At 36.2% G+C, this 24,754-nt stretch overlaps 6 protein-coding genes, 1 long non-coding RNA gene, 2 other non-coding genes and 2 pseudogenes across 9 annotated transcripts in view; 6 read left to right on the top strand and 5 right to left on the bottom strand.

Annotated features, from left to right (window-relative positions):
* Nucleotides 1–9,644: 9,644 nt before the first annotated feature.
* LOC146997441 (uncharacterized) overlaps nucleotides 9,645–24,754 on the top strand; it is a 60,153-nt gene continuing 45,043 nt past the window's right edge. The window contains exons 1-2 of the long non-coding RNA XR_015040564.1: nucleotides 9,645–10,499; nucleotides 19,046–19,240. This is a non-coding gene — a long non-coding RNA (uncharacterized LOC146997441). The remainder of the gene's footprint in view (nucleotides 10,500–19,045; nucleotides 19,241–24,754) is intronic.
* LOC118180164 (histone H2B) lies at nucleotides 13,388–13,791 on the bottom strand. The gene has a single exon (XM_035349291.2). It carries the CDS (start codon nucleotides 13,789–13,791, stop codon nucleotides 13,417–13,419), a length of 375 nt encoding a protein of 124 aa, XP_035205182.1. The 3' UTR covers nucleotides 13,388–13,416.
* Nucleotides 14,010–14,128, top strand: LOC146997458 (5S ribosomal RNA). The gene has a single exon (XR_015040933.1). It is a non-coding gene; the product is annotated as a 5S ribosomal RNA (ribosomal RNA).
* Nucleotides 14,578–15,044, top strand: LOC146997457 (histone H4). Its single transcript, XM_085814441.1, has one exon. The coding sequence runs from the start codon at nucleotides 14,578–14,580 to the stop codon at nucleotides 14,887–14,889; it is 312 nt and encodes a 103-aa protein (XP_085670567.1). The 3' UTR covers nucleotides 14,890–15,044.
* On the bottom strand, nucleotides 15,200–15,981 carry LOC146997456 (histone H1-III pseudogene; annotated as a pseudogene).
* LOC146997455 (histone H3) lies at nucleotides 16,230–17,097 on the top strand. The gene has a single exon (XM_085814429.1). It carries the CDS (start codon nucleotides 16,230–16,232, stop codon nucleotides 16,638–16,640), a length of 411 nt encoding a protein of 136 aa, XP_085670555.1. The 3' UTR covers nucleotides 16,641–17,097.
* LOC146997454 (histone H2A) lies at nucleotides 17,049–17,833 on the bottom strand. Its single transcript, XM_085814437.1, has one exon. It carries the CDS (start codon nucleotides 17,719–17,721, stop codon nucleotides 17,347–17,349), a length of 375 nt encoding a protein of 124 aa, XP_085670563.1. The 5' UTR covers nucleotides 17,722–17,833; the 3' UTR covers nucleotides 17,049–17,346.
* On the bottom strand, nucleotides 22,129–22,532 carry LOC146997453 (histone H2B). The gene has a single exon (XM_085814433.1). It carries the CDS (start codon nucleotides 22,530–22,532, stop codon nucleotides 22,158–22,160), a length of 375 nt encoding a protein of 124 aa, XP_085670559.1. The 3' UTR covers nucleotides 22,129–22,157.
* LOC118180174 (5S ribosomal RNA) lies at nucleotides 22,751–22,869 on the top strand. The gene has a single exon (XR_004756599.1). It is a non-coding gene; the product is annotated as a 5S ribosomal RNA (ribosomal RNA).
* Nucleotides 23,319–23,786, top strand: LOC146997452 (histone H4). Its single transcript, XM_085814445.1, has one exon. It carries the CDS (start codon nucleotides 23,319–23,321, stop codon nucleotides 23,628–23,630), a length of 312 nt encoding a protein of 103 aa, XP_085670571.1. The 3' UTR covers nucleotides 23,631–23,786.
* Nucleotides 23,941–24,722, bottom strand: LOC146997451 (histone H1-III pseudogene; annotated as a pseudogene).

Genomic DNA, 24,754 nt, shown 5'->3' with positions numbered 1-24,754 from the left:
GATGGTTTTCCAGGCTGGGATGATTTTAGCTTTTTTCCAGGAGGCTGGGTAGTGTTGCAACAGGAGAATCTTGTTAAAGATTTTACAGAGGATGAAGATAATCTTGATAGGCAGTTCCTTAAGCATTTCATGAGTGACACCATCCAGACGAGGACTTTTCTTCTTCTTCATCTTTTTGACATAGCCACCTCCGAAGGCACGACAGGAGGGATGTTGTTTATGCATGGAATTGTTGGGAAAGTGGAGTGAAAATTACTAACGAGCATGTCTGTTAGAGGGTCATGTATGTTGTTTGTGAAAAACTGAGATTCCAGGACTTGTGCTAATATTTCTGCTTTCTCATTTTCGGTGTAGAAGATCCTTTGAGAGACTTTAAGTGGCAGAATTTTATTGTGGCATTTGGTGTACCTTTTCATAGCACACCACAGAGAGTTATCTTCTGCATAGAGTGAGCTAAAGTTTAACTGTTCCAGTGTTTTTGTGCTTGTAATCGTATGAGAGACTTCACTTTGTTGCAAAGTCTGTTGAATAGCTGCTTGTCCTCCCTGCAGCGTGTCCTCTGAAATTGACGTCTGGCAGCATTGCGCTATTTGGTCAGCTGTGCCAGTTCATTGGATCTTTGAACTTTTTCCTGGTGATTTTTTTCTGTGCATTTTTGTAAGTATCAATGATTTTCTTGGTCAGACCTTGAATTGAACTATCAGTGTTATCCCCGTTTGTATTGTAGGTAATGTCTATGGGATGTTGTTGAGAGCTTTGGTGAATTCTGGCCTTTGAGTTCTGAAGGCTCTAGTGACCGGATTGTCGTCCGAGGACAGTTCATCCAGCACGGATATAGCCAGTGGGGTACTGTTATTTCCGAGCAGGAAGAAATCTATGATTCCGGTAGACCCAGTAGCATACCATGTTGGAGTTTTGGGAGCTGCTATGTGTAACCTAGCCGAGTTTGCCAAATTAAAGATTACACGTCCAGTGTTATTTGAGTTGTAGCAGATCCACGTGCTGTGTCATGCATTTAGGTTTCCACCAATTATGATGTGTTTGCCAAAAGTGAGTAGAGTTTGTAGGTCAGCCAGGACTGCCTGAGCATTACGACCCTGGCGGTATGTAGGTGGAGACGAAAGTGTATGTTGTAGAGGTGTTTGCAGTCCCAAGGCGTAGTACTAGTACCTTTGCAAATTAATGCAATTACCTTTACAACTTTGTTAAGAAAACTGAATTAATTAAGAAAAAGCAATGGCTAAAGAGAAGTGAATGAAACCTGTAAAGATCGTGACTTGTAAAGATCATGACTTGTGAAGATCGTGACTTAAAGAGAATGTGAAATATAAATAGGACAAGAACTTGTTTTTTACGGTGTGGCAACAAGAAGAGGATTCGAAAGATTTTGATATATATTTTGTTTTAAAGAGTTTAAGATTTTGAATATTTTAATAGTTGTAAGAGTTTAACTGCAGTAGTTAAGAGTTTAAAATTTTGATAGTTTAGAGCTGCAGTATTTATTATTATTATTATTATTTTTTTTGGTTCTGTTTTAAAATTTAAATAAAAGTATTTTGTTTATTCTGAAAAATTAGCTTTATTCTTCCTGCAAGATTCAATATTCATTATATTGAAATAAGGAAAGGATCTTTACTGGCGTAGTCGGCAGGACCGGGATTTTCCCGCATATAATTACGAACCAAAATAACTCAGGTGAGAGCTCAATTTACCTTGTAAACGTAAAATAATTAATTAAGATTATGAAAAGTTAATTATTATTTCCGTCATGGAATCTTAGTTTATTTACTTGTCAAAGTAATGAATACGCCAGTGTTCAAATGTAATTTCGTTTGACTCGCCAGAGTAGGTCAACAACACATTAAGTATTGATTCCACTGATTGATTTTCGTGCCGAATAAAATTAAATTCATTGTGAATTATATTTGAATAGAAAAAGAAAAAAAAATTCTTTTTATAAAACTAAGAGTTTATTGACTGAATAAAATCAGAAATCAGTACTTGTAGTACTGTACAGTATCAGTACTGTAGCGTCAGCCAGCTGCTACAGTGTTGCACATAAAAACGATTTTTTTTTTTTTTTTTTGTTTTGTTTCTCCAACGAAAGAGAAAACCGCAGTCAGGGAGTTCATACTTTAACTAATGTTAAGGATAAATTGTAGGACACATTAACAAGAAATTAGTTTTTTTTTTTTTATTAAATTTGCAAAGAATAAGGTTTATTTAAAATCGAGACATGGCTTTTATGGGACGTGGGGAAAAAAGAGGATTTGCTGGCTTTAGCTGCTGAATTAGAAATTCAAGTAGATCCAAGTATGAAAATCGTGACGATAAAAAATGAAATAATTCAAAGTGATACATATGATGAAGCATTTGCTAAAGAAGTGTTTTTAACGATTATTGAAGAGAGGAAAAGAAAAGAAGAGGAACAGCGAAGAAAGGAGAAAGAAGAGCTTGAGGAAAGGCGAAGGAAAGAAGAGATTGAGGAACAACGAAGGAAAGAAGAGATTGAGGAACAACGAAGGAAAGGAGAATTAGAAGCACAGCAGAAAAAAGAGCAAATGGAGTTTGAATTGAGGAAACTCGAAATTGAATCTCGTGTTCGACTAACACAAACTCCACCAACAAATGAAAATGGACATCATAATTTTGATTTAATTAAGCTTATTCCCAAATTCGATTTAAGACACTATGATATTGTGATTTATTTATCCTTATTTGAAAGACAAGCTAAAAGGACAAAGATTGATCCTAAAGATTGGGTTTCATGTTTATTGACTTTAATGCCATCTGAAATCATTCAATTAATTGGTAGGGAATCTGAAGAAAATTTTGAAGATTATGAGTACATTAAGGCCATTTTATTGAAGAGATTTAAATTAAATCCTGAAAGCTTTAGAAAAAAATTTGTGATGCACCAAAAGAGCGCTGAAAAATCATGGAGAGATTTTTGCTACGAAATTACAAGTTATTTTGAAGAATGGATCAATGGTCTTGAAATCACAAATTTTGCCGCGTTAAAAGACTTGATTATTACTGACCAAATTAAGAAACGAGTACCCTATGAAGTAAGAGACCATCTTCTTGACGACTGGGCGAAGTTCGTTTCTCCAACCAAATTAGCTGATAAACTTGACGAATATGACAGTGTTCGTAATATCTCAAAACGGACTGGTGGTAATCCATCAGCAGACAGAACTAATAAAAAATGGCAACCTCATTCTCCACTTCCAGAAAGAGCTTTCAGAAATAAATCGCTGTACGCTGAAAACACGCCAAGAGTGTACCCATGCCGTAAGAGTGACGAACCACAAAAGACTAATTTCAAATTAACTTGCTATAATTGTGGAAAAGAAGGTCATACATCTAAGTTATGTACCAAAAATCGGATACCAAGAAGTGCTTCTGCAACAGCACAAAACAACTTAATACAAACACAAGCACCCCTTGCAGAAAAAGAAAAACCAGAAGTGCTAACTGCCAAGATCTCTATTCCTGTCTCAAAATCAGTGGACGTGTCTAGAAACATAGATGAATTAAAACTTGTCAAAGTTAAATGCGGAGATATTATTTTAAATGGAATCGTAGACACGGGAGCACAAATCTCAGTAGTCCGTGAGAAATTGGTTCACAACATACCTTGCGAAGGAGAAAGTAAAATAGAGATATCTTCTGCTTTTGGTGAAAACGAAATTACTCCACTAAAGATTTTCCAGATGAAAATTGACGATGATTTTCACGGTAGAGTGTCCATTACGTGTGCTGTTTCAAAAAAGCTAGTTACCGATTTGCTATTGAGTTCTTCAGCTTATGAAACACTCTGTGGGAATATCGAACTGTTTAACTGTGATCGTTATTGGGATGCATCTTAGAGTACAAAGAGACAGATGATAAACCGTTACCAGTTGAAGAAAATACTACAAATTTGGCTGTTGTTAATCAGCTTTTTCAAGAAAACATAGAGTCTGGGAAAACAACGAATAGAGTAAGACTAGAATTCAAGACACATCAAGAACAAGACGAAACTCTGAAAAAATGCTTTGAATGGGCAAATAAAAATCAAAATTCATATACTTTCGATGATGGCATATTACTTCATTCCGAATATATCTGTGGTGAAAACATTAAGCAAGTTGTGTTACCTTTAGAAAAAAGAAGGGAAGTCCTAAGAATGGCACACGAAATCCCTCTTGCCGGCCACCTCGGTGAGAAAAAGACAATTCAACGAATCAAGTACTCATTCTTTTGGCCTACTATTAAGCAAGATGTTAAAAAATTCTGTGAAAGTTGTAAAGAATGCCAATTGAGGAGAACAGTTACGTACAAAGATCGAATTCCAATTCAACCTATTGTTAGACTGGAAACACCCTTTGAAGTATGGAGCGTGGATTGTATAGGGCCATTAGAACCTCCATCCAGGAGGGGTCATCGGTTTGTGATATGTGCAGTTGACCTATGCACCAGATGGGCAGAAGCCACCCCCGTCAAAGACATAAGTGCGAAAACAACATGCAACGTTTTGATGAGGTTTTTTACTCAAACTGGATTTCCAAAAGTGATTTGTTCCGACCAGGGAACTAATTTCACAGCCAAACTCACCCGAACCTTTGAGAACTTACTTGGTGTGTCTCCACGATTCTCCACTCCAGGACACCCCGAGAGTATAGGTGCCGTCGAGCGTTGGAATAGAACCTTAAAAGAGATGATGAACAAAAATATCCAAGAACATGGCAGAAACTGGGATTTGAATCTTCCCTATCTCCTGTTTGCCTACAGAGAAGTGCCACATAGCACTACTGGTTTGTCTCCCTTCCAGATGGTATATGGAAGAATACCACCAGGACCATTATCTTTGCTGAAAGAGATATGGACAGGTGAACGTAGCATTCCAGTTACAGCTTCCCGTTCAATTGAAAATTATCTACAGGATCTTTTAGAAAAATTAAGAAAAGCTCATGACATTGCATCAGCAAATTCCAAAATATCTCAAGAAGAGTACACTTCAAGATACAATTTACGTTCTCAAGAAAAGACTTTCAATGTTGGGGACAAAGTCCTCGTGTTAATGCCATCATCATCATCACATAAATTGCTCAACACGTGGCAAGGACCAGCTACCGTGATCAAACTTACCAGGCCACACTCTGCCAAAATCGAAATGGAAAACGGAAGTATTAGAGAACTCCATATAAATAAGTTAAGGCCATATATTGCTCGTGTAGATCACGTTGGTATCATTTTTGACCAAGATGAAGAGTTTGGAGATATCCACTATGCACCAGCAGATCTTATGAATAAATCTGCTGATGATATCTGGACCCATTTACAAAATTTGAAAGGTGACTTAAAATATTACCAACGGGAAGGACTATTTAAAGTACTAAAATCTTAGGTAGATGTTTTCAGTAGCAAACCTGGTCAAGCCAATGTTGATGGTCATGACATCAAGGTTACAGAAGGATGTAATCCGAAAAGATTGAGGCCCTACCGTGTTCCTGTTTCACTTCAAGAGGAAGTCGATCGTCAAGTTAAAGAACTGTTAGAATGGGATCTTATAGAACCCAGTGACAGTAACTGTGCACATCCTATAGTATGTGTTGCAAAAAAGAATGGCGGCGTTAGACTGTGCATAGACTTCAGGCTTTTAAATAGCTTCACAATTCCGGACGCCTATCCGATGAAGATTGCTAAAGATTTACTATTCGAAATAGGGAAAGCCAAATTCATAACAGTTCTCGATTTAACCAAGGGATATTGGCAAATTCCTATGAAAGAAGAAGCTAAACCACACGAAATCCCTCTTGCCGGCCACCTCGGTGAGAAAAAGACAATTCAACGAATCAAGTACTCATTCTTTTGGCCTACTATTAAGCAAGATGTTAAAAAATTCTGTGAAAGTTGTAAAGAATGCCAATTGAGGAGAACAGTTACGTACAAAGATCGAATTCCAATTCAACCTATTGTTAGACTGGAAACACCCTTTGAAGTATGGAGCGTGGATTGTATAGGGCCATTAGAACCTCCATCCAGGAGGGGTCATCGGTTTGTGATATGTGCAGTTGACCTATGCACCAGATGGGCAGAAGCCACCCCCGTCAAAGACATAAGTGCGAAAACAACATTTACACAGCATTTATCACTCATTCCGGCCATTACCAATGGAAAGTTCTCCCTTTCGGTTTGAAAAATGCTGGAAGTACCTTCCAAAAATCGATGGATAAGGTGCTTGCAAACCATAAGAACTACTGCCATTCATATATTGATGATGTGGCAATATTTTCAGAAACTTGGGATGGCCACCTCTATCACATCGACCAAGTGTTTCAGACACTGAGAAACGCAGGTCTAACCGCAAATCTAGATAAGTGTGATTTCGGAAAGAGTCACGTGAAGTTTCTAGGACATGTAATAGGTTCTGGCACTCACTCTCCAGATCCTGAGAAGGTAGAAGTCATCAGAAATCTGTCTAAGCCTACCACTAAAAAAGAAGTCAGGAGTCTTTTAGGGCTAGCAAGCTACTATAGGGATTATATCCTAAATTTTTCTGAGATTGTTTTACCTCTAACAAACCTTACAAAGAAGAGTGTTCCAAATAATATTCCATGGGACTCTGAAAAAGAAGCAGCTTTCAACAAACTTAAAGAAGAGTTGATTAAAATGCCATCTCTGCATACTCCGGACATCAGCAAGCCCTTTCAACTCTATACGGATGCATCTGCTTTCGCAATTGGAGCGTGTTTAGCTCAAAACGATGAATATGGCAAAGAAATGCCCATAGCATTTTTCAGCAAGAAATTAACGCCCTGTCAACAACGATGGTCAACCATCGAACTAGAAGCATTTTGTGTCATCGAAGCCTTGAAAAAATTTGACACATGGATTTTCGGTGCCAAAGTGCAGATTGTGTCTGATCACAATCCCCTCACCTACTTGACCCAAAGCGCCCCTCATGGTGCTAAACTGTCTCGTTGGGCCTTAGCGTTACAACGGTATAACATGACTGTGACATACCGCAAAGGAAGTTCACATGGGAATGCTGATGCTTTGTCAAGGTTAGCTGTTAACTCTTTCTCTCTCAATGAACTCTGAGCAACATTGTCTCTACGGTGACAAATGTGCTTCTTGTGGGGGGACTTGTAAAGATCGTGACTTGTAAAGATCATGACCTGTGAAGATCGTGACTTAAAGAGAACGTGAAATATAAATAGGACAAGAACTTGTTTTTTACGGTGTGGCAACAAGAAGAGGATTCGAAAGATTTTGATATATATTTTGTTTTAGAGAGTTTAAGATTTTGAATATTTTAATAGTTGTAAGCTTAGTTTAGAGCTGCAGTATTTATTATTATTATTATTATTATTATTATTATTTTGGTTCTGTTTTAAAATTTAAATAAAAGTATTTTGTTTATTCTGAAAAATTAGCTTTATTCTTCCCGCAAGATTCAATATTCATTATATTGAAATAAGGAAAGGATCTTTACTAAACCATTAAGGGTTTAATGAAGAAGTGCTCGGTGAAGATGGGGGAGGTATTTGCAGTGAGTGAAATAGCTGAGGCTTCTACGACCGAAAGCTGTGGTACTGTTATTGGTGAGTGGGAGATACAACGTTTAATCAGTAGTGCAGTTCCACCCCCTGAGGTGGAGAGTAGTAGGTGGATAAGAGAGGCAGGGCCAAGCCTGTGTTGTAGGAACATAATATCAAAGTCATGGTCATTTATAAAGTCCCTTGATTCAAGAATTTTTTGGGATAATACATTACAGTTCTATGTAATTATGTTTAAGTGGTTATAAACATTAGACATTATCAGTATTTATAATACAGACAGTTTGTGTAGTGCATATAACATTAGACATTATCAGTAGCAAAGTATTTATTAGAGAAAAACCTTTAAACATGTTCATAACTTCCTTAAAAATTTTTGCAATTTCGAGGAGGCCTTAATTACATTAATAACAGATTTAACACTAGGTTCAGCATTACGTTTGTCAACCATACTGTCATATGAGATGCCCTCCTTGACATTAACATTTTTAGCTGTTTGTTTATCCCCAGCAGGGGTAGTTTTAGAGTCATTACGTGGGTTGTTAACATTAGCGCCACCCTTAGGGAGCTGTAATACAGGTATGTAATAGAGAAAGGAGCACAATGTCATATGTAAGAGATGATGCAATGGAAAATATGGAAAAGGTATATAGGTAGAAGACCAAAATCAAAAACGGATTACAACTGATAATAATCCTATTACAAATAAGATTTATAAAGCACTGTCAACTTCGCAGATGGAAAAAAGGTATCTTTTTCCACAAGATATAAACACAGACAGACAGACATCTGAGATATATAAACAAAGACATTCTGTACCTAATCTAAGACTGAAAAGAGAAAGTGCATCTGCTGATTCAGATGCAGGAGAACAATATCCAGCAAAATTTGCTAAAATCATTGGCCACAATTCCTACACTTCTGTTCAGATCTTCAATGCTGATGAGGCCGGATTGTTATGGAAGATGAATGAACCCATTCAGCTGAAACTTGCAAATCAGCTAGTGTTCATAAGATAATGGAAAGTCATAACAATCCTTTTCTGTTGCAGTGCTTCAGTTAATTACATAATGAAGCCACTAGTTATTAATAAATAAAAAATTATGCTCATTTAAAGGAATAAACATAAATAACCTTCCCATTTATTGGATGGCTAATGAGAAAGTATGGGTCATTGCCATAGGTTTCAATGACTGTTTTTCATAACATATTTCTCCCAGATGTCAAAAATTATATTTAAGTAGAAAGGGATTGCTTTTTAAGGGCTCTTCTATTAATTGATAATGCACCTGGTATCTTCAAGATTAACAACACGAAGCCATTACAGCAAGGAATAATTTCCTTTTGGGTAAACCGAGGCATATTTAAAGCGTAATTGAGCATAGTGTATCTGAAATATAGAGTAAAAATCCACTGTGGAATATAAAAATTAGAAATTTGAATAAATACATTAAAAATGCTAGTAAACACAAAAGTACTAATTCTAAATAGTCATAGAAATTGTGGAAAATAATGTTTTAGTAATAACTGTTTTAATGAAAAGTAAAGTAGTTTAATAGTTTTCAAAATTTGATTGTAAATTATCTATTAAAAATATGACATGTGTTTTGAATGTAATTTTGCGAATAAAAATATAGCAAGGATAACTATTGTTTTGAAGAGCAGAATACTTACATATAACAATAGAGTTGACATACAATGATTTGCTCATATAAAACACAAAAGAAACCTACTCATATATGTGAGTCATCACCGAAAACCTTCACCAAATATAAAATTACATCTTACACTCCCCCCCCTTCAAGGTAATCTGTATAATTACGTAAGAAGTATACATGAAACCGGAAACATGATTGATGGATGTAATTTAAATATGTTAATATAGTAATTACTCCCCATATTTGTAACTCCTCCCATTTACCCTATTGAAACTGTTTCAAAATTTGAAATCAAGCTCTGTGATTGGCTACAATTTTTAAATTTTTATTTTTTTTGTTTTTATTTCCCAGCCGTTTGCGGCGCAACCACTATAATAAATAGGTAAGGACTGCTCTGATTGCCGCGCGTTAGCGCGGCCGCTTTCGCTCTTTTTTTATTTTTATTTTTATTTCTAGGCGTGGTTTAGGGCGGGGCTAATATATTTCAGCCAATCCAATCTGTCTGACGATGATTGATATCTCGTTGCCCCGCGACTTGCAGGGACTTAGCGTACCGCTGTTAACTGTGACGTTGCAACACTTTAGTTCTTTTTTTCTACTGTGGTTTACAAATTGTAATATTTAGTGAAATAACTGTAACAACTATGTAAGTACTACTTAGTGCATTTAGAAGGACTGCTGCTATCCTATTCTCTCAAAATGATTCCTTTCATTATGTACTTCTTCAGTTCTAGAACATTTTCAGTGAAATAGTTTGCAATGCATTTCTATAATGTTTAGTTATAACATACGCCGTTGTGTTTTTACTTAAATTCTTTTCATGGTGATTTGTGATGTAGTGCATATACCGTGCATTTACACAGCATCTCACGTTTGACTTCGTATTATCCTTGACGATTTTGTACCATCTGCTGAATGTGTATCATCCTTGAACGAAAACGTTCGTTTTTCGGGGCCCATGAACTGATGTGTCCTATCCCCATCTAAGCTGGGACTTTTACCGAATATTGAGGTTTTGTGTGTATGGTCCAAATAAAAATTCCTATAAAATGAATAAATTCTTATAAAAGTCATCATGTATAAATTGAAATTAATGTATCATCATATATAAAATGAATTAATTCTTTAAAGCAGTGCCATTGTGATCACTCAACTTACAAAGTGTACAGATAGATGAATTTGCATCCTGTAGTGGAAGATGGTGCCTGTTTTGGTTAAAATAAAAAGTGCATCTTAAAGTTTCATTCTTCTTTGAAACATATGAATACATGAAACATGGATACTTATTGCAAAGGTAAGTGCATTGAACAGTATATTTTCGATCTGAATCGTATGTATGAAGCACAAGCTGTATGTTGGAAGCATTAAGCCATTTTGCCAAAGCATGTTTCTCTTATTAGAATTCTTGTTTCTAGTGTCTATTCTTTAAAGTATGTTTTTTTTAACAGTAATATTAATGTAATTATATGATGATTATGAGAATTGGTATTAATTGTGTTAAGTATTCAGAACATGTGTTTGAAAAACGATAGTATTCTGTCATTCTAAATGCTTGGTCACTTAGTTAGTATGTAACATTTTCATCTGAAAAATTAAGTAGTCTATTTCAAATGATAGTGCAATGGGTGATCTGTCCAAGAGGCATGACTGAAAACCAGTAACTGAATGTAACGAAGTGAAAAATCTGTACCTACTTTTACTAGCTTATTTACACTAAATTATTACTAATGGAATTTAAGAGATACTGAATTGATTGCAAATGATGTAATCAGATTTACACATCTCCATGCAATGTCGTGTGTAATTTGGGTTACTTTCTGATGAGTTTGATCAAATCAAGATATATATATATACAATGAATAAGGAAATTCCTACAAATTTGCTGTGCTCACTGTTGTGCCTCCTAATTAAAATCTTTTTATTGTCAGAGTAGGCATATTGGCACCAGTCCCGATTAACTATATTTGAAGATTTTGCCCAGAAACGATGGATGTATTGTAAATGGCATTTAATCTCACACAGCTGACACATGATGGTATGGAATATGACATGTAATGTTAAAGTAGTCATTTATTTCATCAAATGAAAGGACTTTTGTTGTTGCTGACAAAATTGAATATTTCCTGTTGGTTAAGTGCACAGTTGAAAACTTTAACGGTCAGTTCAGAGAGAGGAAATGAAGTCACTTGTTTCTGTGTTGTTACGTTGTAAAAAAAATGTGCTTGTGTTCAAGAAAGTGTAATTATCTTCGAAAAATTGAAATTCAAAGTCAAGTTAGATGCCTGTTTGTAATTTGGTGGGATGGAATGTTTGTATTAGAAACATCACATTTCCATGAAGTCGTAAAATTGATGAAAAGTGACAAAACGACTATCAAATATGAAGAAAAGGTTTATTAGTTATAAATGTGAGTAAGATGAATAGATTACAATACAAACAATGATGTGAAATCAATGAAAATTGGAAAAATCTGGTGATGTGTGAAATATGAAAAATATATTTATTAATTATAAAAGCAGGAATTTTATTAATTAATTATATACGAGAAAGAAGAAAAAAAATTATATATATGAAGGAATTTTATGCAGATCCCCGCCCCGCCCCCTACCTTCCTTCCTACCTACCTACCTACCTACAGCGGGATTCGAACCCGGGCCCTTCGGCCCAGTAGATAGTGTCACTAACCACTGTCCCGCCTCGACAGGCTAGCCACTTTCCTGTGTAGGCAGTACTTATGATATTTCGGATATTATAGAATGTCTTCATTCCAAGTATTCTGAGAAAGGCTTTGATCGAGCTAGTGAAACCATTTGTGGTGCATTCAGATGTCTTGCTCATCTTGTCCACAGAGTAACTACAGTGTATATCTTGCTTCAACACTGTATACGTATTCTTATGATGATTTCTGCCTCACTACGAACTCTCTACAACTAACCCACTGCTATGGATCTGCTAATACTTCTCTTCCTACTTCTACTTCAACTCACCTGTCTAAGACTTTCGTTATGCTACTCAACGTTCGAAAAGTTATCTAATTGTTATATTGGGAATTTTTTTTTTTTTTTTTTTTTCCATGTAGCCATGTCTGACGTGTATTCTTTTCTTCGAGTGATTAGTTTCATCAAACACGAAGCACACAGTTCTTTTACTTCTTATTATCGTGTATATGTTGCATTAGATCCATATATTGCCGGGGGGGTTAATTTGTGAAGAAAAGGACAGGGGGGAGCCAAGTTTCCAACCTGTCGTTGTAATAATAGTAAATTCTCCTGTCACGTTGTCATGAAGCTAATTAACTCTCTGAGCATTACGGGCTTAGCCTTGATGACTCTTTCATTTTGTACCTTGATTCCTTTTCTTCCAATATACATCCAAACTGAAATCAGATACGTTAACTCTTTAAAATCCAGACCCTTCGCTAAGCTGTATCCTCAAAATACCCGAACCGCCCGAAATACTTTACCAGTTTCACAGCAATTTCCTCACCTCCCCGTCCATTAATGCAGAAAATAGGTGTAAAGATTTCCAATGACATCCTTTGTACTTTCTAACAAAGATTCCATTAGCCTTTGACCCCATTCTTTATAAAACTATTCTGAAGGTCAGATCAACAAGCCTTTCCAGCTTTGTTATGATCACAACTGAGAGATTGTATCTCAACGAAATGTCACGATCATCCAAAAGATAAAAAAACCTCTTAGGACAAGCTGTCTGCAGTAAACTGATACAATGCATTTGGGGAAAGTGCACCTGCTACTGCATACCTTAGGGGGAGAGAGGGAAGAAAAGAAGATTACAATCTCGGGCGGATTTGGATGTGAAGGAGTTAAAAGCTAGCAGAAATTTTCATGTATAATGAATGGGGAAGGCAAACTTCTGTATGGAAGTTTCCGGCCTTAACGCTGAGAAGGTTAAATATGATGTACTATTATGGTTATCATCAAATTCCATTGCAAATGTTGTCTGCATTTTCAATTATCTTTCAAATTAGACTCGCATTTTCCAATTTCTTTGGTTTCCATGTATATATATAAGGATACTATTTGGTAAGTCCTTTCAATGAATTCATTTAAGACAGCCAGTAAGAAGTAATAAATTGAACAATGAATGATATGTGTCATAGGATTTAAAGATAAGCAAGCAACAGCTAATCTTAAGCATTTTCTGGCCCTGAAAAGGGCCTTTTTTTTTATGCTGAAAGCTTTGAAAATTTACTTCGAGCTGGTGTACTTGGTGACAGCTTTGGTACCTTCTGAAACAGCATGTTTTGCCAATTCACCAGGCAGCAACAGTCGCACTGCAGTTTGAATTTCTCGGCTAGTGATGGTGCTCCTCTTATTGTAATGAGCTAAACGAGAAGATTCTGCTGCAATTCTCTCAAAGATGTCATTAACAAAAGAATTCATAATTGACATTGCCTTGCTCGAAATACCAGTGTCAGGATGAACCTGTTTCAAAACTTTGTAGATGTAAATAGCAAAAGATTCCTTCCTTCGCTTCTTCCTCTTTTTCTTGTCACCAGCTCGAACAGCTTTCTGGGCCTTTCCAGCTTTCTTAACAGCTTTTCCAGATGCTTGGGGAGGCATTTTCAAATTCTACGAATGAGATGAATCACACCTGAAAGGCCGTATTTATGCATTTTGGCCGTTTTCCTTTTCAACCAATCACAAACATCATGATGTAACCTATTTTTTGAGAGAGAAAATGTAATGGGGAGGTTAAAAGAATTTGTATATGAAATACATTTTTGAAAGAAAATTGAGTTTCGTTTACGTACATATTATTTTGTTGTCAAATTAACCCTGTCAACGGCCACACCGTGCTGAAAGTACCGGTTCTCGTCCGAACACCGCAGTCAAGCAGCGTCGGGCGCGGTCAGTACTTGGGAGGGTGACCACCTGGGAACACCGCGTGCTGTTGACATTTTTGTCCTCTTGCAAATTTTTATGTATCCGTACTAATAATTATTAATTCAAAATACATATTTTTTGTGTGTGTGTCTGATAGGAAAAGCTATAGTTATATAAAACACTGATAACTGATGACATGCAAGCCTTAATCTTATGCTACATTTATAATGACACCAATCTGTTGAAATAAAAATTCTCGTTCTCCTGATCTGTTCTCAATTATAATACTTTACATACCATATAAAACAGTTTATATGAACTTAAAAAAAAAAAAAATACCCTGAGGACACTTAACACAAAAGGATATTACATTAATTGTTGTAAATCCTACTAACGCCATATTGATAGTATTCTTATTGGTCGAACAGAGACCTTTGATCACGTGACACGCACGGAAAAATAGCATAAATAAAAGTGCCTGAGAACCGAAATCCGTTTTTCTGATATTTCAGTGTTGCAAAAATGTCTGGCCGTGGTAAAGGAGGCAAAGGTCTTGGTAAAGGGGGTGCCAAAAGGCATCGCAAGGTCTTGAGAGATAACATCCAGGGTATCACAAAACCAGCAATTAGGCGCTTGGCAAGACGAGGTGGAGTAAAGCGTATTTCCGGCCTCATCTATGAGGAAACGCGAGGAGTTCTGAAAGTTTTCTTGGAAAATGTGATCCGAGATGCTGTCACCTACACAGAGCATGCCAAGAGGAAAACTGTCACTGCTATGGATGTCGTTTATGCATTAAAGAGACAGGGACGTACTCTATATGGATTTGGAGGTTAAATATCATTACCTTGCCCTAATTCCCCCCCCCCCAAAAGGCCCTTTTCAGGGCCATACAAATTTTTAAAAAAGATATGCCTTTATTGTAAAATTTCTCGCTATAACAGTACTCCCGATTTAATTATATCGGTTTAAATCATTATCTACTTAAGCTGTATGAATCGAATTAAAATTAGCATTTTATATTCCTTCTTTAAAAAGTTACACACCAATAAAAATAAATCTATTTTTTTTATAAAGTATTTGTATTCATTAAATCTTTTTTTGTGAAGAAGTATTGATTATTTTTTAATACTTCATTGGCCGGTCAGATGGAGGCCTCTCTTCTTCAGGAGCAAAGGAAAAAGAAAGCTTTCTTCTGAAGAGGACAGACTTGTGTTTCGCATTAAATATTACATATCTACTATTCATAGGCACACTAATAAAGGCATATCTTTATTAAAATTTGTATGGCTCTGAAAAGAGCCTTTTTTTTTTTTTTAATTATTTCAGTCCATCATCCTTTCACTTTTTGCCTTTCTTTGGAGTGGCTTTTTTAACTGCTTTAAGTTTCTTTGCTTTGGGAGGCTTCGGCTTCGTTGCTTTCACAACTTTCTTTGGGCTTTTTGCTTTACTCACTTTTTTAACGCTCGTTTTTTTGGCAGCAGGCTTTTTCTTCTCCTCTTTTGCTTTAGCTGGTTTCTTTGCAGGCGCTTTAGCTTTCTTCGCCGGTGATGCAGCTGCCTTCTTTGGCTTCTTCTCTTGCTTTCCTGACTCCTTATTTTTATGGCCAGATGCACTAACTTTGAATGAACCAGTAGCTCCCTTTCCTTTCGTCTGAACTAGGCTTCCACCAGCTACAGCACTCTTCAGATACTTCTTGATAAAAGGGGTCAAACGGTCAATATCCACTTTGTGATGCGATGCAATATGCTTCTTAATGGCTTGAAGAGAAGAGCCACCCCGTTCTTTCAAACTCGTAATAGCCTCTACGACCATAGCTGAAACTTTAGGATGTGATGGTATCGTCTTCGGTTTCTTACTCGCTGATTTCTTCGCCTTCTTTGGCGTAGCAGCAGCAGGTGAAGATGAAACGGTCTCTTCGGTTGACATTGTTAGGCCTCCGAACGAACGAACTAACTGTCCGATGGTAAATATCGAAATGAGGGTACCCCAATATGTGTGCGTAGACTTGGGGGAGGACACATGAGGCGGGGCTTAGAAATTTGACCTTTCATAGGTCTTGTATGCTCACGTGACCTATCAAACAGAGTTAAGAAATACGAATAGCCCGCGAAATTTTTATTATTTCTTGATTTCTAGTTGCGTTGTGAAGTGCTGAAGAAGCTCTTACTTTTGAGATGGCTCGTACGAAGCAGACTGCAAGGAAAAGTACTGGAGGTAAAGCTCCTAGGAAACAGTTAGCTACTAAGGCTGCGAGGAAAAGCGCACCAGCTACCGGTGGTGTTAAAAAACCTCATCGTTACAGGCCTGGTACTGTTGCTCTCAGGGAGATTCGTCGTTATCAGAAATCAACAGAATTGCTGATCCGCAAATTGCCTTTCCAACGTTTAGTCAGGGAAATTGCACAAGACTTTAAGACCGATCTTCGATTCCAGAGCTCAGCGGTTATGGCTCTTCAGGAAGCCAGTGAAGCTTACCTGGTAGGATTATTTGAAGATACCAACTTGTGCGCTATCCATGCCAAGAGAGTGACTATAATGCCGAAAGACATTCAGCTGGCTCGTCGTATTCGTGGCGAACGCGCTTAAGTGACATTTTGTTTTTAAAAAAAGGCCCTTTTCAGGGCCATACAAATAATGTAATAAGTTATGTTACAATAATTGCTTCCTTTTATTCCCTGCCTTTTTTTCCCCCATTAAAATTTTCTACTCATTCGAAAATCTTCCCTCTTTTCATTAAATATTTATGAGTTATTAAAATTGAATGCGCACATTCAAGTCTGCCAAATTTTTATTTCGAAATCATCACTTTATAAAGATTTCTTTCCTCTGACAGCAATTATTGTAACTGAGCTTATTAAATAATTTGTATGGCGCTTAAAAGTATTTATTCTTTGCAAAGTATGCATATCCAATCACTTTAATTCCGTTAGGAACTTAATATTCGAAATCTTTTTCACATGAATAATCTACGGATAGATGGCACCACTTACAAGATGTGTTTTAAAACATTGTTTATATACGATTAAAATATGAATTTTTGGGAGACATTTAATTTTAATTCCTTTAAGTTCCTCCTTAAATATTTGCATCATAATGGATGCAAATGTCTGTTACTCTCAACATTGTATTAAAATTAGATCTTATAGAACATATGATAAAGAAACAGAAAAATACACAATTGTACATGTGTCGCCTCTTTCTAATTCAAGCAATTAAGCATTTTCTTTTTGGTATATTTTTTGGCCCTTAAAAGGGCCTTTTTTTGAGGGTGGGTGGCAATGTCAAGGATAAGTTATGCTTTCTTTTCTGTCTTTTTTGGGAGTAGTACAGCCTGGATATTGGGAAGCACTCCACCCTGTGCAATAGTGACACCAGAGAGCAGTTTATTTAATTCCTCGTCGTTTCTTATAGCCAGCTGAAGATGTCTAGGAATGATTCTGGTCTTCTTGTTATCTCGAGCTGCATTACCAGCCAACTCCAGAACCTCAGCAGCCAAGTATTCTAAAACTGCAGCAAGATAGACGGGAGCGCCGGCACCTACTCTTTCAGCATAATTTCCTTTTCGCAAAAGACGATGAATACGACCAACAGGAAATTGAAGACCAGCACGACTGGATCGAGTCTTGCTCTTTCCCTTAACTTTGCCACCTTTACCACGACCAGACATGATGATATGATTGCAAGATTAATACAAAAATGACGCTCTAGAGACCCCCGTTTTATTAACTCTGTATCTACCATATTTAACCAATGAGCGCAAGACTTTGAAATGAATGGTCCAATAGAATTGTAGCTCTCAATCTCTGTTAGGCACCCTGTGTGGAAATATCAATTCATATTTTTAATTTATTTTTCCTTTATATTAACTAGTTAGCTTGTCGTACACCACTGACTTAAGTCATATCAAATACTAAAACATTGAGTAGAACCGTTTAATGACCAAGTATTTGTAATAAGAGAATATTATTGTTATTCAAGCATCTTCTGAATATTAATAAACAATATTTCTGCTAAGTAGATGAAAGAAACATGAAAAGAAAAGAAAAACATGTAGATAAATTCTACTATACTTGATATTGCTTCTCCTTCAACTGGCAAAATGTTTTATCATACAAAGCTGTGGTACATAGTTTCACTCTATATGTGTACTCATACTCTAGAGTACATATATAGGTGAGGAACTACTGATACTACATATGTATACGATTGAAATTAGAAATATACTCTTGAATGCAGATATACTTACCTCCAATAAGAATTAAAAATGCATGTATGTGTGTGTATATATATATATTACACTTAGTCCTCACTGGCACCCGAACATATTGGCCATTTCAAAACCCAGTAATTTATAATCACATTACTGGACAGTATCAGAAAAACATAACTAACATTATCAGATGTTTTCTATAACTGGTTGATACTAATTTGATATTTTGTATATGTTAGTTAAATCACTGAACGGAATTTTACATAACTTTAAAATTCGTTTTTATTAAGTACAGTAGATAGCATTAAAATTTAAACTCAGTAGTTCTCCATTTCCTATCCCTTCCTCCAAGGCCAAGAAGGTATTCATATTTCAAGAACAAGAAAAGGAAGGAAACTAAGCTTTACAGAAAATGCTTATTATAATACTTGCCATTCATGTACACTTTCATAACACAACAGAAAGTAGAAGAAACTATGTGCATGCATATTTAAATCATCTAACCATAAGTAATTTTAAAGATGGTTATGTCTTATTGAAACAGATTTATTAACCTAAATAGAAAATATGAAACATAAATATTATTTTTATACATTTTATTTCTATACTAAATCACGTTACATGACATAAAACAGAAGCAAAACACATAACAGGAAAGAGCTTGAATCAGTAAACTGTTGCCATTCACTGTGAAAATACAACTGTTGCCAATTACTGACAAAGTATGACTGTTGCCACTATATCTAATGAGATGAAGAGTAACCCTCAACATATCTTTCAGGATAGGCCAATAAATGAATTAATTCTTTAAAGCAGTGCCATTGTGATCACTCAACTTACAAAGTGTACAGATAGATGAATTTGCATCCTGTAGTGGAAGATGGTGCCTGTTTTGGTTAAAATAAAAAGTGCATCTTAAAGTTTCATTCTTCTTTGAAACATATGAATACATGAAACATGGATACTTATTGCAAAGGTAAGTGCATTGAACAGTATATTTTCGATCTGAATCGTATGTATGAAGCACAAGCTGTATGTTGGAAGCATTAAGCCATTTTGCCAAAGCATGTTTCTCTTATTAGAATTCTTGTTTCTAGTGTCTATTCTTTAAAGTATGTTTTTTTTAACAGTAATATTAATGTAATTATATGATGATTATGAGAATTGGTATTAATTGTGTTAAGTATTCAGAACATGTGTTTGAAAAACGATAGTATTCTGTCATTCTAAATGCTTGGTCACTTAGTTAGTATGTAACATTTTCATCTGAAAAATTAAGTAGTCTATTTCAAATGATAGTGCAATGGGTGATCTGTCCAAGAGGCATGACTGAAAACCAGTAACTGAATGTAACGAAGTGAAAAATCTGTACCTACTTTTACTAGCTTATTTACACTAAATTATTACTAATGGAATTTAAGAGATACTGAATTGATTGCAAATGATGTAATCAGATTTACACATCTCCATGCAATGTCGTGTGTAATTTGGGTTACTTTCTGATGAGTTTGATCAAATCAAGATATATATATATACAATGAATAAGGAAATTCCTACAAATTTGCTGTGCTCACTGTTGTGCCTCCTAATTAAAATCTTTTTATTGTCAGAGTAGGCATATTGGCACCAGTCCCGATTAACTATATTTGAAGATTTTGCCCAGAAACGATGGATGTATTGTAAATGGCATTTAATCTCACACAGCTGACACATGATGGTATGGAATATGACATGTAATGTTAAAGTAGTCATTTATTTCATCAAATGAAAGGACTTTTGTTGTTGCTGACAAAATTGAATATTTCCTGTTGGTTAAGTGCACAGTTGAAAACTTTAACGGTCAGTTCAGAGAGAGGAAATGAAGTCACTTGTTTCTGTGTTGTTACGTTGTAAAAAAAATGTGCTTGTGTTCAAGAAAGTGTAATTATCTTCGAAAAATTGAAATTCAAAGTCAAGTTAGATGCCTGTTTGTAATTTGGTGGGATGGAATGTTTGTATTAGAAACATCACATTTCCATGAAGTCGTAAAATTGATGAAAAGTGACAAAACGACTATCAAATATGAAGAAAAGGTTTATTAGTTATAAATGTGAGTAAGATGAATAGATTACAATACAAACAATGATGTGAAATCAATGAAAATTGGAAAAATCTGGTGATGTGTGAAATATGAAAAATATATTTATTAATTATAAAAGCAGGAATTTTATTAATTAATTATATACGAGAAAGAAGAAAAAAAATTATATATATGAAGGAATTTTATGCAGATCCCCGCCCCGCCCCCTACCTTCCTTCCTACCTACCTACCTACCTACAGCGGGATTCGAACCCGGGCCCTTCGGCCCAGTAGATAGTGTCACTAACCACTGTCCCGCCTCGACAGGCTAGCCACTTTCCTGTGTAGGCAGTACTTATGATATTTCGGATATTATAGAATGTCTTCATTCCAAGTATTCTGAGAAAGGCTTTGATCGAGCTAGTGAAACCATTTGTGGTGCATTCAGATGTCTTGCTCATCTTGTCCACAGAGTAACTACAGTGTATATCTTGCTTCAACACTGTATACGTATTCTTATGATGATTTCTGCCTCACTACGAACTCTCTACAACTAACCCACTGCTATGGATCTGCTAATACTTCTCTTCCTACTTCTACTTCAACTCACCTGTCTAAGACTTTCGTTATGCTACTCAACGTTCGAAAAGTTATCTAATTGTTATATTGGGAATTTTTTTTTTTTTTTTTTTTTCCATGTAGCCATGTCTGACGTGTATTCTTTTCTTCGAGTGATTAGTTTCATCAAACACGAAGCACACAGTTCTTTTACTTCTTATTATCGTGTATATGTTGCATTAGATCCATATATTGCCGGGGGGGTTAATTTGTGAAGAAAAGGACAGGGGGGAGCCAAGTTTCCAACCTGTCGTTGTAATAATAGTAAATTCTCCTGTCACGTTGTCATGAAGCTAATTAACTCTCTGAGCATTACGGGCTTAGCCTTGATGACTCTTTCATTTTGTACCTTGATTCCTTTTCTTCCAATATACATCCAAACTGAAATCAGATACGTTAACTCTTTAAAATCCAGACCCTTCGCTAAGCTGTATCCTCAAAATACCCGAACCGCCCGAAATACTTTACCAGTTTCACAGCAATTTCCTCACCTCCCCGTCCATTAATGCAGAAAATAGGTGTAAAGATTTCCAATGACATCCTTTGTACTTTCTAACAAAGATTCCATTAGCCTTTGACCCCATTCTTTATAAAACTATTCTGAAGGTCAGATCAACAAGCCTTTCCAGCTTTGTTATGATCACAACTGAGAGATTGTATCTCAACGAAATGTCACGATCATCCAAAAGATAAAAAAACCTCTTAGGACAAGCTGTCTGCAGTAAACTGATACAATGCATTTGGGGAAAGTGCACCTGCTACTGCATACCTTAGGGGGAGAGAGGGAAGAAAAGAAGATTACAATCTCGGGCGGATTTGGATGTGAAGGAGTTAAAAGCTAGCAGAAATTTTCATGTATAATGAATGGGGAAGGCAAACTTCTGTATGGAAGTTTCCGGCCTTAACGCTGAGAAGGTTAAATATGATGTACTATTATGGTTATCATCAAATTCCATTGCAAATGTTGTCTGCATTTTCAATTATCTTTCAAATTAGACTCGCATTTTCCAATTTCTTTGGTTTCCATGTATATATATAAGGATACTATTTGGTAAGTCCTTTCAATGAATTCATTTAAGACAGCCAGTAAGAAGTAATAAATTGAACAATGAATGATATGTGTCATAGGATTTAAAGATAAGCAAGCAACAGCTAATCTTAAGCATTTTCTGGCCCTGAAAAGGGCCTTTTTTTTTATGCTGAAAGCTTTGAAAATTTACTTCGAGCTGGTGTACTTGGTGACAGCTTTGGTACCTTCTGAAACAGCATGTTTTGCCAATTCACCAGGCAGCAACAGTCGCACTGCAGTTTGAATTTCTCGGCTAGTGATGGTGCTCCTCTTATTGTAATGAGCTAAACGAGAAGATTCTGCTGCAATTCTCTCAAAGATGTCATTAACAAAAGAATTCATAATTGACATTGCCTTGCTCGAAATACCAGTGTCAGGATGAACCTGTTTCAAAACTTTGTAGATGTAAATAGCAAAAGATTCCTTCCTTCGCTTCTTCCTCTTTTTCTTGTCACCAGCTCGAACAGCTTTCTGGGCCTTTCCAGCTTTCTTAACAGCTTTTCCAGATGCTTGGGGAGGCATTTTCAAATTCTACGAATGAGATGAATCACACCTGAAAGGCCGTATTTATGCATTTTGGCCGTTTTCCTTTTCAACCAATCACAAACATCATGATGTAACCTATTTTTTGAGAGAGAAAATGTAATGGGGAGGTTAAAAGAATTTGTATATGAAATACATTTTTGAAAGAAAATTGAGTTTCGTTTACGTACATATTATTTTGTTGTCAAATTAACCCTGTCAACGGCCACACCGTGCTGAAAGTACCGGTTCTCGTCCGAACACCGCAGTCAAGCAGCGTCGGGCGCGGTCAGTACTTGGGAGGGTGACCACCTGGGAACACCGCGTGCTGTTGACATTTTTGTCCTCTTGCAAATTTTTATGTATCCGTACTAATAATTATTAATTCAAAATACATATTTTTTGTGTGTGTGTCTGATAGGAAAAGCTATAGTTATATAAAACACTGATAACTGATGACATGCAAGCCTTAATCTTATGCTACATTTATAATGACACCAATCTGTTGAAATAAAAATTCTCGTTCTCCTGATCTGTTCTCAATTATAATACTTTACATACCATATAAAACAGTTTATATGAACTTAAAAAAAAAAAAAATACCCTGAGGACACTTAACACAAAAGGATATTACATTAATTGTTGTAAATCCTACTAACGCCATATTGATAGTATTCTTATTGGTCGAACAGAGACCTTTGATCACGTGACACGCACGGAAAAATAGCATAAATAAAAGTGCCTGAGAACCGAAATCCGTTTTTCTGATATTTCAGTGTTGCAAAAATGTCTGGCCGTGGTAAAGGAGGCAAAGGTCTTGGTAAAGGGGGTGCCAAAAGGCATCGCAAGGTCTTGAGAGATAACATCCAGGGTATCACAAAACCAGCAATTAGGCGCTTGGCAAGACGAGGTGGAGTAAAGCGTATTTCCGGCCTCATCTATGAGGAAACGCGAGGAGTTCTGAAAGTTTTCTTGGAAAATGTGATCCGAGATGCTGTCACCTACACAGAGCATGCCAAGAGGAAAACTGTCACTGCTATGGATGTCGTTTATGCATTAAAGAGACAGGGACGTACTCTATATGGATTTGGAGGTTAAATATCATTACCTTGCCCTAATTCCCCCCCCCCCAAAAGGCCCTTTTCAGGGCCATACAAATTTTTAAAAAAGATATGCCTTTATTGTAAAATTTCTCGCTATAACAGTACTCCCGATTTAATTATATCGGTTTAAATCATTATCTACTTAAGCTGTATGAATCGAATTAAAATTAGCATTTTATATTCCTTCTTTAAAAAGTTACACACCAATAAAAATAAATCTATTTTTTTTATAAAGTATTTGTATTCATTAAATCTTTTTTTGTGAAGAAGTATTGATTATTTTTTAATACTTCATTGGCCGGTCAGATGGAGGCCTCTCTTCTTCAGGAGCAAAGGAAAAAGAAAGCTTTCTTCTGAAGAGGACAGACTTGTGTTTCGCATTAAATATTACATATCTACTATTCATAGGCACACTAATAAAGGCATATCTTTATTAAAATTTGTATGGCTCTGAAAAGAGCCTTTTTTTTTTTTTTAATTATTTCAGTCCATCATCCTTTCACTTTTTGCCTTTCTTTGGAGTGGCTTTTTTAACTGCTTTAAGTTTCTTTGCTTTGGGAGGCTTCGGCTTCGTTGCTTTCACAACTTTCTTTGGGCTTTTTGCTTTACTCACTTTTTTAACGCTCGTTTTTTTGGCAGCAGGCTTTTTCTTCTCCTCTTTTGCTTTAGCTGGTTTCTTTGCAGGCGCTTTAGCTTTCTTCGCCGGTGATGCAGCTGCCTTCTTTGGCTTCTTCTCTTGCTTTCCTGACTCCTTATTTTTATGGCCAGATGCACTAACTTTGAATGAACCAGTAGCTCCCTTTCCTTTCGTCTGAACTAGGCTTCCACCAGCTACAGCACTCTTCAGATACTTCTTGATAAAAGGGGTCAAACGGTCAATATCCACTTTGTGATGCGATGCAATATGCTTCTTAATGGCTTGAAGAGAAGAGCCACCCCGTTCTTTCAAACTCGTAATAGCCTCTACGACCATAGCTGAAACTTTAGGATGTGATGGTATCGTCTTCGGTTTCTTACTCGCTGATTTCTTCGCCTTCTTTGGCGTAGCAGCAGCAGGTGAAGATGAAACGGTCTCTTCGGTTGACATTGTTAGGCCTCCGAACGAACGAACTAACTGTC

Source organism: Stegodyphus dumicola, chromosome 4 (assembly GCF_044657685.1).
Source record: "Stegodyphus dumicola isolate Sdum_Otavi_A_Nest chromosome 4, ASM4465768v1".
Classification (NCBI taxonomy): Eukaryota; Metazoa; Arthropoda; class Arachnida; order Araneae; family Eresidae; genus Stegodyphus; species Stegodyphus dumicola.
Note: the sequence above shows the minus strand (reverse complement) of the source record. Positions and strands in the feature narration are given on the sequence as shown.